Source organism: Prunus persica, chromosome G3, assembly GCF_000346465.2.
Source record: "Prunus persica cultivar Lovell chromosome G3, Prunus_persica_NCBIv2, whole genome shotgun sequence".
Taxonomy (NCBI): Eukaryota; Viridiplantae; Streptophyta; class Magnoliopsida; order Rosales; family Rosaceae; genus Prunus; species Prunus persica.
The window spans coordinates 1,897,039-1,916,278 of NC_034011.1; the positions used below are offsets into that span (position 1 = coordinate 1,897,039).

The 19,240-nt window shown below is 34.9% G+C and overlaps 1 protein-coding gene and 1 pseudogene across 2 annotated transcripts in view; one reads left to right on the top strand and one right to left on the bottom strand.

Annotated features, from left to right (window-relative positions):
* The window catches only part of LOC18781700, a 12,177-nt pseudogene extending 7,783 nt beyond the window's left edge, over positions 1 to 4,394 (top strand). The window contains exons 5-18 of the transcript XR_002270797.1: positions 916 to 1,000; positions 1,166 to 1,332; positions 1,463 to 1,651; positions 1,744 to 1,853; positions 1,956 to 2,075; positions 2,203 to 2,325; positions 2,408 to 2,506; positions 2,651 to 2,707; positions 2,805 to 2,851; positions 2,926 to 3,069; positions 3,160 to 3,337; positions 3,541 to 3,621; positions 3,742 to 3,825; positions 4,040 to 4,394. The product of XR_002270797.1 is annotated as a beta-amyrin synthase (transcript). The remainder of the gene's footprint in view (positions 1 to 915; positions 1,001 to 1,165; positions 1,333 to 1,462; positions 1,652 to 1,743; positions 1,854 to 1,955; positions 2,076 to 2,202; positions 2,326 to 2,407; positions 2,507 to 2,650; positions 2,708 to 2,804; positions 2,852 to 2,925; positions 3,070 to 3,159; positions 3,338 to 3,540; positions 3,622 to 3,741; positions 3,826 to 4,039) is intronic.
* On the bottom strand, positions 5,532 to 11,537 carry LOC18783162 (lupeol synthase). The gene is made up of 14 exons (XM_007214919.2): positions 11,263 to 11,537; positions 10,676 to 10,922; positions 8,923 to 9,108; positions 8,657 to 8,746; positions 8,365 to 8,562; positions 8,154 to 8,238; positions 7,868 to 8,034; positions 7,568 to 7,756; positions 7,238 to 7,471; positions 7,006 to 7,128; positions 6,389 to 6,913; positions 6,222 to 6,296; positions 6,022 to 6,105; positions 5,532 to 5,903 (listed from the first exon to the last, which is right to left on the bottom strand). The coding sequence occupies exons 2-14, from the start codon at positions 10,874 to 10,876 to the stop codon at positions 5,781 to 5,783; spliced, it is 2,280 nt and encodes a 759-aa protein (XP_007214981.1). The 5' UTR covers positions 10,877 to 10,922; positions 11,263 to 11,537; the 3' UTR covers positions 5,532 to 5,780.

Below are 19,240 nucleotides of genomic sequence, written 5' to 3' on the forward strand. Positions count from 1 at the left end.
GAGCCTAAGACGCATGGATACGCCAATTAGTGGCGTATCCCGTATCGGATACTCGTTTGGATACGATACGCTTCGGATACGGTCCGATACGCATTGGATACGTATCGCAGTCAACGGATACGTTAGTTGACTAACGGATACGAGTATCTGACTTTTTGGATACGAACCTCCGGCCGAAGTTTGCCGTTGAGGAGCCCCTGGCGCTGCATGTGAAGAGGTAGGGGGAAGAAGAAGAAGAAGATGTCAGACTGGAGGGAGGGAGAGAGGGAGGGAGAGAGAGAAGAAGAAGAAAAAGATGTCAGACTGGAGGGGGAGAGAGAGGGACAAAGACAGAGAGACAGAGAGCGAGAGAAGAAGAAGATGTTAGACTGACATAATTGTTATTATCTCAAGTGACGACGTCGTTTGCTAAAACAAGATTTGTAATATATGTTTCCTTTTACATAGATCTGTTTATGGGTTTGGGTCTTAAGCAATAGCATTAAAATGGGCGTTGGGTAATGATATATTTGGGTGAAAAAAGCTATACATGCCTAAAAATATATAGAATTAGAAAAGAAAGTCCAAAATACTACACTATATTTATAATTTATAATTTATTTAAAATATATTTTAGGTTATATATATTTATTAATATATATTTATAATAACCGTATCCATGACGTATCGTATCCAAATTTTTGGAAATTTACCGTATCCCCGTGTCGTGTCGTATCGTATCGCCGTATCTGTATCCGTGTCCGTGCTTCTTAGAGTAGAGCATTATACATATAGCTTGAATCTTCCTCTATTCTCACTGTTTTTTCCTCTCTACTCTAATCTTCCATAGAAACCCAGCTAAGAATTCAAACACTAACACCAATAACTTATTGTAGATTAGTACTGTCTCAAATGATTAAATTTCGTTGATCGTAGATACTCGGTGTGTATGATTGGGAGGGAAACAACCCTATTCCCCCAGAGCTCTGGAGCTGCCCATCTTTCCTCCCTTTTCATCCAGGTTTGCGCAATTTAATTTTTCTGTTTGAACTCAGAAAACAGTATTGTAGTAAAGTACAATGGATATTGTTCAATTAAAAGGATGTAACTTTGACTTCAATGCGAATTCACTGATAGTTCTGTGGTTTGCAACTTTCTCATTCTGATTGATACTCCATATGTGCAGCAAAAATACTCTGCTATACTCGCATGGCTTACTTGCCTATGTCATATTTGTTTGGGAAAAGATTTGTTGGCCCCATCACACCCCTCATTCTGCAACTGAGAGAAGAAATCTACAATGAACCTTACAATGAAAATAAATGGAGCAAAGTGCGCCATCTGTGTGCAAAAGTGAGTTTACATGGTTTGCATGCACCTAATATTTTTTATTCTTGCCACACCACCACATTTTGATGTTATTGAAAAATTTCTGTGCATGAATAAGATGAATGTTCAATTTTTATTTATTTTTTTAATGCAGGAGGATAACTACTATCCCCATGGTAAGTTACAATCCTTGATGTGGGATAGTCTTCACACAATCTGTGAGCCTCTTTTCACTCGCTGGCCCTTCAAAAAGTTCAGAGAGAAGGCTCTTCAAGAAACCAGTAAACACATTCATTATGAAGACGAGAATACTCGATACATTACTATTGGAGTTGTGATAAAGGTAATCAGATCATAATGAAAGAAAAACTAATTAGATGAGAATAGTATTCATATTGCTGCTATTTAAAATGCAACGTTATTTGAATTTGGCAGCCATTAAATATGCTTGCTTGCTGGGCTGAAGATCCGGAGAATCTTACAAGAAGCATCTTGCAAGGATTGCAAATTTCATATGGGTTGCAGAAGATGGAATGAAAATGCAGGTTAGCTGTTTGCGTATTTCAGGTTTTAATTTCAGCTTCTTGGTTGGAACTGCTATTTGGGCAACAAAAGTTCTGTTTTTGATTCATTGTACTCATATGCAGAGTTTTGGTAGCCAGATGTGGGATGCTAGTTTCGCCATTCAAGCTTTGCTTGCTGCAAATCTGAATGATGAACTTGGATGTGTACTTAAGAAAGGACATAACTTCCTTAAGAAATCTCAGGTTTCTGTACTTACAAGTTCTACAAAAGCCCTTTTCCTTCTTCCTTTCACTTTGACCATCAAGCATTTTTCTTTCTCCCATTGCATTTTAAGTTGGCTAAAATATGCATTGGATTGTAATATTCTAGGTTAGAGATAATCCTTCTGGTGACTTTTTAGCCCATTTTCGCCACATTTCTAAAGGAGCATGGACTTTCTCTGATCAAGACCATGGATGGCAAGTTTCTGATTGTACTGCAGAAGCTTTGAAGGTGATTATTTTTGTCAAGCTGAGGGTTGAGATAGAGCCATTACAATTGTATATGTTTCTCAAGCACAAGTTATGTCACACAGAGTTGCTTGTTGTTATCGATGCTGCAACCACAACTCGTCGGTGAACAACTAGAACCTGAGCGTTTATATGATGCTGTCAATGTCATACTTTCTCTGCAGGTGGGGATTAGATTGAATAAAAAGTAGTATATCTCTAATGGGGAAATTTATAACTACTGAAGATAGTTATTTTTATTTTCTCTTTACTGTCCCTTTATTTTGTCATAATGGTATTAATGAGCTCCATTCTATGATTTGAACCAGAGTCCAAATGGTGGTGTATCAGCCTGGGAACCGGCAGGAGCTCCAAAATGGTTGGAGGTAAGTAAGAAAAATCCCTTTAAGTGATCAAAGAATTTTAATATCTCCATTGTTTCAATGTGTATCATCACATGCATATATTCATTTTCTCCTTCAGTGGTTCAACCCTATAGAATTTCTCGGGGATCTCATGATCGAATATGAGTAACACTTTTGATCCAACATTTCCATCCTGTAATTCCTTACATTCCTTGAAGACTAACATGAGAGTCATGCAGGCACGTCGAGTGCACCTCATCTTCAATCCAGGCTTTAGCTTTGTTTAGGAAGTTATACCCTGCCCACAGAAAGAAACAGATAGATAATTTCATCACAACTGCTACAGGGTTCATTGAAGACATACAAAATCCTGATGGGTCATGGTATGCTTGCCTTAGATCAGATTATGTTAAGCATACTTATGTTCTTACTTGTGTTGGAGAAATAAACTAAAGAGGCAGTAATTATCACAGGTATGGAAACTGGGGAATCTGCTTCATTTATGGAACATCGTTTGCAATCAGAGGGTTAGAGGCTGCTGGCAAGACTTACAATAATTGTGAGGCTATACGCCGAGGTGTTGAATTTTTACTCAAAACACAGAGAGATGATGGTGGATGGGGAGAGAGCTACATTTCTTGTACAAACAAGGTTCACTTTCTCTTTCTTTTTCTTTTCTGTCCCCCTTTACATGAAATATGTTGAGGCTTTGTTGGTCTATTCCCAAAATACTCATAGCACACTAGCACATGCAGCTCAATTTATACCATGCGCCTAGTTGTTCTGAGATTCATTAGTAAATATATTCTCTCTTCAGAGTAAACTAAAATTAATCTCTTGAATTGGTTACACAGATCTATACACCTCTTGAAGGAGACCGATCCAATTTGGTGCAGACTGCAATGGGATTAATGGGTTTAATTCATGGTGGACAGGTTAGGACATGAATATATACACCTAGCTAAGTGCCAGCCACTTCCTCAGTTCTTTTACTTTTGCATATTTCTCTCCCAGTTTCTAAGTTTTCATGTTTATATTTTTAATTTATGCAATAGGCGGAGAGAGACCCTACTCCTATTCACCAAGCTGCAAAGATGTTGATCAATTCTCAATTGGAAAATGGCGATTTCCCCCAGCAGGTACCATTCTTAAACACCATTTATTCTGCAGCATGAGAAAATCTTAAGTGTTACCGGGTTGTATACAACCATGCGTCTATTTTGTCTTATCATATACATCCGGTGATGAGGAAGTATTTTCTCCTGCACCAAGGAAAAAGTAAAAAGGATATTGTTTAATTACTATTAGCTACAGGTTTCTCATCTTTTGTTTATTTTCGTTTTCTCATGACAGGAAGTGATGGGAGTTTTCATGAGGAATGGCATGTTACACTACGCAGCATACAGGAATACTATCCCAATTTGGGCTCTTGCAGAATACTGCAATATGGTTCCAAAGCCTCTCTATGTGTAGTCGTGTAGATTAATCTACCTGTATGTACGTATAAACGAAGAGTGTTGTCTGCTTAACACCATTAAGTAAAGGAAGAAAACAGTTTAAAAGTTAATGAGTTATTTATGCTGCCTATTAAAATACAAGGGGGTGAATATTCTCTTTATATTTGGTTTTGGATATCAGCTTTACTTTTAAGCATGTATTTTAAATATATTTTGTCCGAGTTGATGATAAATTTTATTAATAATACATATATAAATAAGGCTTTTCCCTACCCATTCTAACCCTTCTGCTCTCTCCTGCTTTTCTTCTTTACTAGTCTTAATATTTGTTCTCTATTTGTAATTGATTGATTGTGAATTACAGTGATTTGATGTGGCACAATGATTTCTTCCATGGTATTAGTATTAGAGCTGTAACACAGAATCTGAGATCCTGTTTCGTGTGTGACTCTGAGCTAAGTTTTTCACCTTTTTGTTTACTTTTTGCTTCTTCAAGCTCATCATGGATTTCTCTCCTATGTAATGTGTTCTTCACATGTACAGTTACATTTACAGCATTATATGTTTTCATATATTAAGTTGATTCCATTTCTGGTCTTTTGATCGGTGCAAGATCCTTGTTCTGTGTTAAGAAGGTTGAATTAGTTGTCAATTGGTGAATTTGAGGCTCTGACTTGTAAGTTGCTATTGTGTGATCCAATTTGGGAATTTTGGTGCCCTAATTTGGAACACCTGGGAAATCTGGTGACTTCATGTCTCTTAGTTGGATGACACCAATTATGTGTCTTGGAGTACTAAGATTCAAAAATTGTTAAAAGGTTATCATCCAATAGGGTTTCGTGATGGAGCAACTACATGTCCTACTGATGAACACAGTGATGAGTATCATCCAATAGGGTTTCTTGCTTGGCGTTCAAGTATAATGAACATTGGTTATTTAAGGACAAATGAAGCAACAACCATGAAGAGTCATAAACTCTCAAGTGGCTGGGTTAAAGGTAAAAACAGGGATCTTACCAAGGAGTGGGAGACAAGGTGATATCAGAACAAGCCATTGACACTCTTGAAGGTTTGCCCTTAACATCTTCAACTGTAGACTGCAACCTGCAAATGCTGCTCCTCAGTTCTAGTCTTTGCTGCAATGAATTCTGTACTTTCTCGCTCTCCACGGGTAAAAGATGAGATGAGTCCAGAAACGCTTCAAGAGTCTTAAAAGTAAAAATTCTGTGAGGCAGAGTACGAAGTCATCTAATAAAGATTCAATTGGTGAAATCTGGAATTTGGTTATATATTTTAAAATATTACCCTCATCTGTTATTTCATTTCCAGGGTGTTCATGCAGTAATGGAGTGAATGGACTTGAAGAGCAGAATGTAGTAAAGTAGCAGTTACGGGGAAAACTCATATTCATTTACTTTATTGAAGCCTTGTGCCTCATACATGATACATGTGTGTATAAGTAAGATATAATATATTTATATATATGCATAGATTATTCATTCTTCAGCGGTTGCAAGTACATCAAACTCTACAAACATAAAAGAACAAAAGAAAAAATATGGCCCAACTAGAACAAGCTTTTATTGGTTCTGGTTGTATTGGCAAGTCCATGAACTCCTTTGCTTGTGGTTCGAGTCTCAAGTCCTTTTGGTAGGCAACTGAACCAGTGTACGGTATTCTCCGAGAGCCCACAATGGGAAGATATTCCTATATGCTGCATAGTGCAACATGGCATTCCTCATAAAAACTCCCATCAGTTCCTGCAATAGAAAAAGAGTAACAAATAGTTAGTGTGTGTGTGTGTATGTATATATATATATAAGAATAAGTAATATGTATTGTCATTCTTCTTTTCCATTTTTGGTTTTACTACAGTACCTGTTGGGGGAAATCACCATCGTCCAATTGACCGTTCATCAACACCCTTGCGGCACGGTGAATGGGAGTTGGATCTCTCTCAGCCTATAACAAAGATAAGAATTATTTAGAGATCAGTTTTGTGGAGGGAATTGTAAAGGATCAAAACAAAGCATGGGGAGAGCAGAGGTTAGTTCTGAGATGTTTAAATCATTACTGACCTGCCGGCCATGAATCAGACCCATCAATCCAAGTGCAGTTTGGACCAAATTTGTACTGTCTTGAGCTGTATATTTCTGAAGAGATAGAAAAGGGAAATATTATGAGGATTATGCTTTCTTTACAAATGAATTTGATTACAATCAGGTTAGTAGAAGAAGACTAATACCTTGTTTGTGCATGAGGTGTAGTGCTCTCCCCAACCACCGTCTTCCCTTTGAGTTTTGAGCAAAAAGTCAACACCTTTGCGTACTGCCTCGCAATTGTTGTATGTTCTGCCTGCAGCCTCCAACCCTTTGATTGCAAACCAGGTACCATACACAAAGCAGATTCCCCAGTTTCCATACCATGAGCCATCAGGATATTGTATGTCTTCAATGTAGTCTGCAGCCCTTGTGATGAAATTGTTGATCTCTTTCCTTCTGTGCCCAGGGTACAACTTCCTGAACAAAATTAAGGCCTGGATTGAAGATGAAGTGCACTCGATGTACTCGTATTCGATGACAAGGTCCTCGAGAAATTCCACAGGGTTGAGCCACTCCAACCATTTTGGTGCTCCTGTTGGCTCCCAGGCTGATACACCACCGTTTGGACTCTGAAGAGACATTATGACATTGACAGCATCATACATACACTCAGCTTCCATTGGCTCACCAACAACTTCTGGGGACATATTTGCAAACAGGCAGCAACACTGAAACAAAAAAGTTACAAGTCAGCCCCATTGTCATCATAGTTGAAGCTCAGTCTTCAACTTGAGTAAAGTGCATGCCTAAAATCAATTACCCTCAATGCCTCTGCAGTACAATCAGAAACTTGCCATCCGTGATCCCGATCAGAGAATGTCCATGCTCCCTTAGAAATGTGACGGAAATGAGCTAAGTAGTCACCGGAAGTATTGATCCTCACCTACAATGTTCCATACAGGATTAATATTTTTAGGCCAACAGAAAATCTCAAAATAACAGAAACATTTGAAATATTATTAAAGAAATTCTTTATGGATTAAATAGGGAACCTGAGATATCTTCAGGAATTCGTGTGCTTTCTTAAGTACAGGTCCCATTTCAGCATTGAGATTCCCAGCAAGCAAAGCTTGAATTACAAGAGCACAGTCCCATGACTGGCTGCCAAAACTCTGCATCTTGATTCCATCCTCTCCAAGCCATATATAATCTGTAACTCTAGGAATGTGCTTCTTAAAAGCTTCTCCACTAGGATCCTCGGCCCAGCAAGCAAGCATCATCAATGGCTGTATAATTCAAATGGCATTATTAGATCACTAAAATAACCAGCAGGCATTCTTTTACACATTCCATATCTTTCTTCTTCTAGCTAATTTCATTACCTTCTCCACGCATCCGATCGTAATATAGCGACTGTTCTCATCTTCGTAATGAATTTGGTCAATTGTAAATTGAATAGCATTGTCTCTGATCTTCTTGAAGGGCCAGATCTTAAGAAGAGGCTCAGCAACTGTGTAAAGACTGTCCCACATAAAACGTTGAACCCTGCCATGGGGATAGTAGTTATCTTCCTGCATTGATCAACAATGTACAGCAAAGTCAGCTTGTGTATGTGAGTAAAATTTCAAGAACATTATATTAAAGTTGCGTATATGAACTCACGAACAGAAAAATAAACTCACCTTTGCACACGAATGGCGCACTGTACTCCAGTTAATTTCGCTGTACGGTTCACAGTAAATTTCTTGTCTCAATTCTTCAACAAGAGGAGTGATTGGACCAACAAATCTTGTGGCATAAAAGTAAGACATAGGTAGGTAAGTCAACCTGCAGTAGCAGAACATTTTTGCTGCACACAAGAAGCAGCACTAGTTAGAACCAGAAAGTTAAAAAAACCATAGAAGACTTATCATAAGTAGCAAACTTCAGTAAAAAAAAAAAGAGACTCTGCAAGAAAATTGTGCTTACATGGATGAAAAGGAAGCAGAGTAGGGTAAGTCCAAAACTCCGGGGGCATGGGGTTGCTGCCTTCCCAATCGTACACACCAAGGACCTACAACAAAATAATTAAGTTCAATCATTTGAACAATAACGATCTTCTTTCTAGACACATTCATTAAGCATGCATCCTTTGCAGTACAACAACATTTTATCTGTATTTCAATCAAGTATGTCATACCGCCATCCAAGTTTTTCCCCATGATGCAGAATAGTATGCACCCCCACGGTCAAGAATCCACTTTCGTGCCCTTTCGCATGCGTTGTCACGACCGCCATCGGGGCCATCTCCGAGTATACGCATCATACAGTAGTTAAGACATGTGGTGAACATCATACTAGGCCCTGCTATGTGTAATCCCCACCCACCATCTTCATTCTGCAATAGACAAGTTCATAATTCAATAAGCTCAACCACAAAACAAAACATAATAAGAAATAATTGATCCTTTGAATTAATAGCTTCTAATTACCTGATGGTTGTATGTATAACGCAAGATTTCCTTCTTATGCTCAGGTGTGAAAATAACATTAAGATATCCAGGAATGTATGCAGCCATGACCTGCATTGAAATAATGTAACAGTTGGTTAGTTGTCAAATACTTGTGCATCCAAAAAAAACCCAATTTTTTTTTACTGTCAGTGTCACTTACTGCATCTCAATTTTTTTACTGTCAATATTTTTGTTTCTGGTAAATGATAAATTTTTTTTACTGTGAGATGAAGAGTAGTAATTACCAGGGGTGGAAAGTAAAAGTTTGGGCCAGCATTTTCAGCAGGCCAATGTCCATGAGGTGATTGCAAGGCATTCCAAAAGGTCGCAGCCCTCCTGTATGCAGCGGTGGCCTGATCATATGTGATTTCCTCACCCTCCCCAATTCTTACTGGTGGAATTTCTTGTTTGAAGTTTCTCTCTCTTAGCATCTGCAATTGGTCAAAGAAAAAAAAATTAATAAACCAAGATTAATAGTGGGAACATTGCATTAATTTATAACCAATAATACAATTTTGAGATTTTCTTTATCTGATTTGATACAATTACATGAAAAATGTGATGGGGGAAAAGCTGTGCCTTTCTGGGGGCCTTCCCCTTTCCCTTTCACTCACCTAATACAAGTGTATATAACTGTCTCATCAACACTAAAATTAATTATTTGCTCTGACTTGTACTCAATGTAAAGGTTAACATATTGATTATCCTCTTAATTCACCAAACAAAGGGTTATCTTTAATTAAGGTTAACACTTAGTATAATCTGCTGACCCAACCACCAACTTTGGCCTGTTCAAGGTTCCTCAAACTCTTGACCCATTAGTAATAAAAACATTAGTTTAGGGTTACTGTGCTTCCGCATTTGTATTAACTATTTTTGGGTAATTTATGTTATTTTGGCTGATGGTCTTAGTGCTTAAGTTATGAATACAATTATCGCTTGCTCTAAAAAAATGATTTAATGAATCATACTGATAATTATAATTAGTTTGGACTAATTAAATTTTAATCAAAGGACAATCATTTGTATACAAAGAAATACACTATTCAGTATTTGTATACATATCATTAAGTATTGTGGGTTTGTTTAAATATTGCTGAGACCATCCACAATCATGCTCTCTGTTTTTTAGTTAAAATTTAACTAAAAACACTAGAAAGCTATTTTAGGAGCTCTCTATAAAATCAACCATACTCTCTAGTTTAAAGAGTCATAAATGTTTTGAATAAAGTATAGACACAAAAACAATAATAAAAAATAGTTGACATTAAATAAATACTTAAAATAATATTAAATATAGAAGCATTTAATTATAGAGTCACTTGGAGTACTTTTTCTCTCTTCAGATTTAAGAACTCCTAGAGGTCTTCCTATTTTAGGAGCCGGATAGAGAGCATGATTGGAGATGAGTTTTTTCAATTCCTCTCTAAATTTTAATTAAAGAGATAGTTTAAGTAGCCCATTGTGAATGTTCTGAGTCCCAAATATAAGTCCAATCAGTATCTACATCCACCATTTAAAGAAATAGTCCAACTAGTGGTCAAACAAAGTTGGCCAGTGGACTTTTACCCCACAAAAAAATCACATGACTTTCCTAAGTTCACGCAGGTTGACCAGTGGACTTATTAGAAACTTTTGCATATTGGTGGAGTAATTTGTAAAAAAAGAAAAAACTTACATATTTATATCACGTTTTTGAAGTATTAACATGAAATCATATACGACAGAAAGAATTGTCCAAAAAATATATATATACGACAGAAAGAAAGGATTGGTCAGACCAAAAAAAAAAAGAAAAGAAAGGATTGGGGTTGGAATTTAAAATATTTAAATGTTTTCTTGTTGTTATCTGAGGAAGGCATAATCTTCTTGAGATTCATCCAAATCTTCAACATGTGTGTATAGCTCCACTAATGTGGTGCAAATAAAATATACACAAAAAAAAAAAAAAAATTAGTAAACAATTAAAGCAGGCCGCCCAAAATTTATATTAATTACCTGAAAACGCCAGAGGAGATCACTGCTGGGCTGAACCTTGAAGCGGTTTCTGTAGAAATTTTCACGAGCTTCTTCAACCTCTGCTCTCTCTTCAGGGGTACCTGCATCTGGGTCAAACTCCCATGTCTGCCTTCCATGGAAGTTGTTTGTGCTGAACAACAAGGGGTCATTTGCCCCCTCTCCATACTTAATCCTCCACATCTTCCCTTGATCACTTAATTGTACAAAAAGTTTCTTATGGTATTAACTGCATGAATGGAGCACAGATAAAATTAGTAAGATTCTTGAGTACTAATAATATGATTAAAAAATATTAATCTATCTACGACGAAGCTCTCGTCGAGACTTGTAGCTTCATTGGTTGAGAGTATTTAACCAAGAGGTAAGATCAGAGTTCGAATTTCCGTTCCCGTCTGACCTACCTCTTTGGTAGAAAGAAAAAAAGAAAAAAAAAAAAAAAATACTAGGGCAAATGAGAGATTCTAAAAGCTGGCCTGGTGTTCATCATATATATGTCTCAACCACCCATTTGAACTCTTGGATATATATTTGAGTATATATGAAGGAACTGGCTGTTGAGAACTCACCGATCTGCAAAAACAGGCTGGTGATGAGGGAAAGAAGAAGGGCGGGTTGCTTGAGTTAGTTGCTTAGCACAAATAATACTGAATGAGTCTGTGATGGTTGTTGCATGGGAACCCCACTTTATATAGATACAATACAATGGTTTTGCTTACAGACGCCGACAATAAAATAAAAATCCACCAAGCCCCATTTTTTTCGAATATTTTATCCATCCTCAACTGTTTGTGAGTGTGAGTGCACAGAGAGAGAGAGAGAGAGAGAGAGAAATTAGAGGTAAAATCAAATAATTCAAAGTCAACTTTGGTGTTTATAAATGATATTTTCTCATAATAATTGTATTTTGGTTTCTAGTATACGATTCAACTAATCAATATTTTTACTGCATGTACAAGTTTTTACTTTTTTATTTTCATTGCTAGAACAAATTGTCCCATCAATATGCCTGCATCCTCGATCTTTTCTTTTCTTTTTGGGTTAGGAAAGGATTTGATTATTAATGAGAGCAAAAAAGTTGGTCACAAGAAACATCATTTCGTAAAATTTCTTCCACCCAACCACACAGGCCTTCCACCAAAAGCAATCAAAGTTGGTCACAAATTAATATGCTTACCTTACTGTTGGAAATAAAAATTATAGGTATGTGGTGGTAAAAGGGATTTTATTGAGATGGACGATAATGTACTATAAATTCATACACACATAACATGGATGTTAGGATTCGAATTCAGAATCTTATCTGGAGGAACAATTACTCCAAACTACTACACTAATAAGTCCTTTGCTAAATGATGCTATATTGGCTGTATTATTTTGGTACAAATTGATGCTAAATTGTCCCACATGTGAAATTATACTAATAAATATAGTCTTTTTTTGGTGAAACAGTTTGTTGGATGGATAGGCCCGGATGGAAAATAAAAAATTTGTGTAGATTTGTGTAGGAAATAAAAAATTGCTGAAATGATCAAAGGTTCATGATGCTAATTTTTGGCTGTATTACATTTTGATACCCAAAAGGAAGGAACATAGAAAAGAGATCTCTCTCTCTCTCAGCAAAGGTACCTATTTCTCTTTGGTAGGACCAAGGTCTAAAATATCGATGGTATCGAAAAAATTGATACTCCAAAAACAAGAAAATTTCAGTGGAAATATCGGGATATTATCGATATCGATAAAAATTAAATAAAAACCACTGAAATTGTAACAAAAACTTAGAAATTTTTATTAAAACTTTGGAAAATGTTTATTTAGTCAACTAGTATCTATTAGTTTATCACAAAAAATTGGAAGGAAATGCATAGTATGATGGGTTTAACTGATTTAAATTGATTATATAGTGAACTGACAAACAATGTGAGTGTAGAAAATATGTAGTAATTAATGAAAGCAAATTAAACACACCATAATTGTTTATATATAATGAGTTACTACAATATTTTACATTTTATACATTGCATGGTAAGATACATGAGTGACTTAGTACCACATAGAGTTCCTATAAGGTTCAGATTTTTCACTATCTTCATCATCTCTATGTGTAGAGTAAGTGTATTGTGAAGAGTAGTCATCAAATGATAAATCCTCAAAATAGTTTTGCATTATTAACATACCACCCATATGGATCCGAGATTGGTTGATGTTTCCATAAGTAAAATCATTTGAAGATTGGGTATCAGATTCTTTCCCTGAGTCGCTCGATTCCATCTCAAAAGGAAAGGTCAAAGACTCACATTCTCATGTGAAAATCTGACTCTTGCAAAAAAAATTCAAAACAAAATAATATAAATATACATATTTTAGCATAGTATCACAAAAACATAAGCAACATGGTAGTTAAGGCGTTGGAGGAGTAAAATGGCAGGGGTTTCCTTTTGTGTGTGTGCTTTGTGTTTTTTTTTCTTCCTTTTTTCTATCACATCGATATTTTCGATATTATAGCGATATTATATCAATATTTTGAAAAAATATTACTGAAGTGTGAGCGAAATTATCGATATCAAAAAAACGATAATATCCTCAATATTTCTTCGATATTATCGATATTTTAGACTATGGGTAGGACATGCCATCCTCAACACGAATGTTAAGACTCGAATTCAGAATTTTATCTGGATGAATAATTACTCCAAACCACTACACTAGTACTAAATGATACTATATATTGGCTGTATTATATTTTGGTACAAATTGATACTAAATTGTCCCACATGTGAAATTATACTAATAAATATGGTCTTTTTTTGGTGAAATAGTTTTGTTGGATAGATAGGCCCGGATAGAAAATAAAAAATTTGTGTAGATTTGTGTAGGAAATAAAAAAAATTGCTGAAATGATCAAAGGTTCATTATGCTAATTTTTGGCTGTATTACATTTTGATACCCAAAAGGAAGGAACATAGAAAAGAGCTCTCTCTCTCTCTCTCTCAGCAAAGGTACCTATTTCATTTTAGTAGGACATGCCATCCTCGACATGGAAGTCAGTCTTCGCACAATATGCTGAGTAGAAGCTACCTATTTCTTTGAGATATTTAGTGGTATACCCATTTCTAGCACTAATATTATAAATAAACCCTACACAATTGAATTCCTATAAACAAACCCAAAAAAAACCCAAAAAAATGATAGCTGGCCTTATTGAATTTAATATTGATTATTAAATTACTTTGATGCCCTATTGAGTGTTTTGGGTATTTTTATGAGATTTTGGGGTTGGGCTTGTTTTAAGAAATTGATGGCAGTTTTGTAATTTATAAGAAGTTAAAAGTTTTTTTGTTATGTTGTAAATGGGCTTTGGGTGTGTTTTTAAAGTCCATTTTATATAGGATATTTTTATAATTTGGGCCCCCATATTGGGTATAATAGTGAATCTCCCTATTTCTTTTTGGTAGGACACGCCGTCCTTGACATGGAAGACAGTCTTTGCACAATTTGCTTGAGCTTATTACTACTATACGATTACCAAACAAAAAAACCATTTTTCTTGATTTTGAAACAGTGTTTTCCCTCTTAATTTGGAAATGTGTTTTTCGATTCAAATATTATGTTTTTTATGTGTTTGGACAATATAATTAAGAAAATAATAATCGAACTCGTGTTATAATTTTAAAATAAATATTTTAACACTAAAATTATAAACCCTCACAAAAATTTTAAGATACTTGAGAAGAGTGTAGTTTTAAAAGTTACACTTCACAATGTGCTGCAAAGAAAAAATAGATAGAGACCTAAGCAGACCAACTAAGTTGTCATTGATAATCTTGAAGCAACAAACATACTTATTTTCAACAACTTGAAATTGTAAGTTCATGACGATTAATTGTTTGTATCATACCGCTATTTATAAATATAAATTCTCCAATGCAGATGTCCGGACGTTATTATTATCTACACGTCATGTATTTCTACTATCTCTCATTGCTTTCTCATTTATTTACAGTAGCATATGCACTATAATAGTGTATGGACATCTGAATAAGAGAATAACTGTATATATACGAGAGGGATGTCCGTACGTGTATATATATATATATATATCAGCTTTAAAATCACATGAATTTAAATGGTGGAGATTAGTCTTACTTAAACCCTCCTTGTATTTTGTGCTTTGTTTTGATTTTTCCGTTCTTTGTTCATTTATGCATATGCATTATCATCAAGAAGAAGATATTCTTTACTTTTGGAACGACATGTTAAAATGAAAGTTCCCTTTTGCTGGATGGCCATTCATGATTTGGAACTTCATGCTCCCTTTGTCGTACGTGCTGATGGTGTCTCCAACAACATGATATATCATAAACTTATTTTTATAATGCAGTACGACAAGTTTGACTACTTATAGTGACCACTATACTTTTATTTTTTTTGGTAAGATAAATATATATGGGAGATTTGTTATTATATTCAATATAGAAGTTTAAATTATAAAAAATAATAAATAAAAATTCTATATGAAATGGACTTTTAAAACACAATTAAAGTTCATTTAACTTCTTTTAAATTACAAAATTACCATTGATTTCTTAAAACAAACTCAAACCTAAAACCTCATAAAAAAAAATCAAAAACACTCAATAGAATATCAAAGTAATTTAATAATCAAAATTAAATTTAATAGGACAAGCTGTTATTTTTTGAATTTGTTTATAAAAATTAAATGGTATAAAATTTATTTATATTATTAATGTTAAGAATAAGTATAACACTAAATAGCTCAATATGTATTTGTTGAAGCCATGTTAATCTTGCAATCAGAAGAAACAACATTTGGTTATTAAAAATACAAAATGGCGTGCTTGACTTTATCAACGCAATTAGATTATGCCTGTCTGAGTTCAACGATAGATTTTGTGTGTAACCCAGGAATTAAAAAACAGTTGTGGCATTGACAGTTTCAAGGAAACCAAGAAGGAAAAAAAAAATTATTATTATTTGTCTCATGTACTTATAAAATGAAAGTGATATGAATTAAATTACTGTTCAATTCAAAGTTGGTGAGTGCAGGAAGTCAATGAAGATGAGCCTGTCTTAAGCAGATAGGTCAAAGAACGGACGTATGATGGGCTACCAACCCCCACAGTGAGAGAGGGAGAGAGAGAGAGAGAGAGAGAGAGAGCTAGCAATTTGACCCCAAAAAAAAGGTAAAACTTAGCTGTGCAGTGCATGTGCCTCTGGTGCACGCATATTCAATCAATTCCAACACTTACCTAGAGATCTAAGTTTGACTTAGAGATTCCCATCGATTCCCATTGAAATTGATCCAATAAAATCAGTTCATAATTAAACATTAATTCTGAATTTTGAACTCTGAATTCTGAATTCTGAACTCGAACGCTGAATCATCGGACCTAAGCACTACATATCGAAGGCAGTGAAAGCAAATAAATCTGATGAAAAAAGTAAGTAGATCTGGTTTATTTGTTTTCGCTACAAACATGGTGTTAATTTACAGTCAAAGGCTTTCCTTTTTACAGTTTCTCATACATTTATTGGGTTGGCAAAATGGTCCTTGGCTGAAGCCATTATCGTTTCACATGCTTGTCCCAATAAAAAATGCCATGGCTTGGACTAATTGGACAATACAGAACCTATCTTTTATTACTTTTGTTGGGTTGGCGATTTATTAATAATGGAGACTGATCAATTCCACATTGGTGTCCGCCTCAAATATAGTTATTTTAATTTATACAATGATAGTGATGCCAACTACTACTATAATGATTCATTTTATGAATATTCAAGACAAGAGTGAGGCTACTTAACGAGACTATCTCAAGCTTGGCGTGCTTAATGCTTAATGGTTTGTACCTTATTTTTTGAGATCTTTTTTTTTTCTTGATGGTCTTAGTGGTCTCACTTACTCATGACCAATCTCTATCAGAAAACCATACGCAACCGTATATATAATAATCAACTGTTTTCATAGAGTTGCTTTTGGTTGATATGTAGAAATAGAGAAATAGAGATTCCTAGAGTTGTTTTTTAATTAAAACTATTTTGAGTTGGAGGGATCTCCAAATCTTCAATGATCTTCTTGGAGTGATATATTATTCATACTATTTGTATATTCTATGTTTTGGAATGGTTAGAATATGAGTCGATGATCCCAACATACTACAACCAAGATGATGTGCTCATTTTGGTTTCAGAAAAAGGCATCTTCTCTAACCCTCTTCTATCTTCTTTTGCTTTTAATTACACTTGGATGTTTGTGAGGGGAAAAAAGGGATTTTGGGTACGTATTAGAAGCAAGAGTTTCTAACCAAATGAGCTTGGGAGGATATAAAAATGTACTGCTATATGTTGTGTAGAAACACTCCACCTAGAGAGGTTGCTCCCTCTACCTAGAGAGGTTCTATTTTGAGGTGTGAAGAAAATATAAAGTGAAGAACGTGATGAATGATCTTGGCCCATCTCACTTGAAACCAACAATCCTATTTGGTACACCGACTTTTCGCGCATCGGAGCACATTTTACTACCGGAGTTCCAAATTATAGTATATAACACTTATTGGGTAATGTTTTAGTTTCACATTCACACCGTCACGTGGTGTTACAATGGTTTGATTCGTATCTATGAGTGATTACTACTTGAAAAGGAAAATTGGGTTTTCTTTTTATTTTACCTTTGATTGATCCATCATGGTGAGATGCGTGCTCAGGCCCAGATCTATTCCTGGTTGGGTTTTGGTTTTGTTTTCTGTTCTTGGGCTTATGACCACCCTTGCACCAAACAGTAGAGCTCAACACACACAAACAATTTACAATCGGCTTTTTGGTATTTTATGCACAAACTTTTGGTATTCACCGAAGCAAACACTTGATGAATGTGCATATATTAGTTCAATATACCAAAATCTACGACTATTTTTTATTTTGCATGTCTATTCGTGTATTTGTCGGGACAATGCTATTAACTGAACATAATCTTTGAGAGCATCTCTAATGGGGATGTAAATTTGGGTGATGTAAAGCCATATTTACGTTCTTATTTGCATTTTCGATCAAAATAAATTTGTCTTTTTTCCAATGGAAGGATGTAAATTTTGATTTAAATTTGGACTATTAGATGAATATAGTCCTTATTTTTAAATTTTGATTTGATTCAATTGGGTATTCAAATTAGAGAGAAGATTTTGGATTCGTTGGATTAAGTTTCTGTTGGAAGAGAGAGAAATATGGGTCACTTAGCGTGGTGTAGGCCCTAATATGTAAGTTTTCTTGTCAAATCTTGCCACATATCTTAGGTGTTTCATTATTACGTACATTCGTGTTAATTTCACTTGTTTTGTAAGGGTGGAAGAATTAATGTAAGAGAAAATCAAAGAGCAAGAGTAAGAGGTGGTGATCATTGATGCCATCCTCTCAACAGTCTTGCATTAGAGCATTTCCAAAGCATGAGCTAAATTGGGGTTCATTTTGTAATAAAGAAAAATACGTTCAATGATTCTACATGTTTCTACTTTCTAACATTTAAATAAATTGAGGCCCATACAATTTTAGAATAATAATTGTTGCATTGCCTTATGCTATAGGAGGAGTAAACTTCTAATACGATAAATGAGTAGGCAAAATGACACATAGGTTGTCAAGCATTACAAAATCGGACATTACAGATTGAAATGAATAATTAAACTAACACATTTTTGCCCCAAATTAGATGAAGCTCAAAATGTTTTTGAAAAAATATATAAAAATTCCAATCTCATCAATTTTCCAAACTCCAACGTTGACTAATAAATTAGAATAGAATCTATAGAAAAGTTGTTTTCTTTGAATTATGCATGGTTTGTTTTCTGCAACCTTGTCATGTATTGAATTAGAACTATCTGAGAAGACGGATGGTACAATACAATACAACATGCCATTTCCTTTCCCTACAAGGCAAAAACAAGTCGGCCAAGCCTGGTTATATAAAAAAAAAGTTTGGCCGTCTCAAATTTCAAAGGTGGTCTCGGGCTATGATAAGTACGACTAATCTCCTTCATAATTATAATTTATAAGTATTTTTTAACTTGCTGGCCCAACTGAGAGTTGGTTAGGCATCCTACCCAACTCTTTTTGTGGTTAGGCATCCTACCCAACTCTTTTTGATGCAATACATTACAAATTTTGTAAATGATATGTTTCCTTTCGTGATTGGAAAACTCAAAAAGAAAAACTTATGCACACCTATTAAATTGGCATTGATAGAAATGTAGGAGTCCTACTTAGATGGAAAGTAGGAAAGTATTTTCTTTTTGTAATTATATTAGTTCACCTGGTCGACAAAACTTTCGGTACACTTGAAAGTTATATTAGTTTATCACATTTTTGTAAGATTATATTAGTTTATCATATTCTTCATATGAAAAAAAAAAAAAAAGATCTGACATTTAGTTGTATAAAAATAGAAAAGGAAGCTTATAGCTAGTTCAACTGTTATGAGGAGAACCTCAATTTTCAAAGTATTTTTATTTATTTATTTGATACAACGATACGACT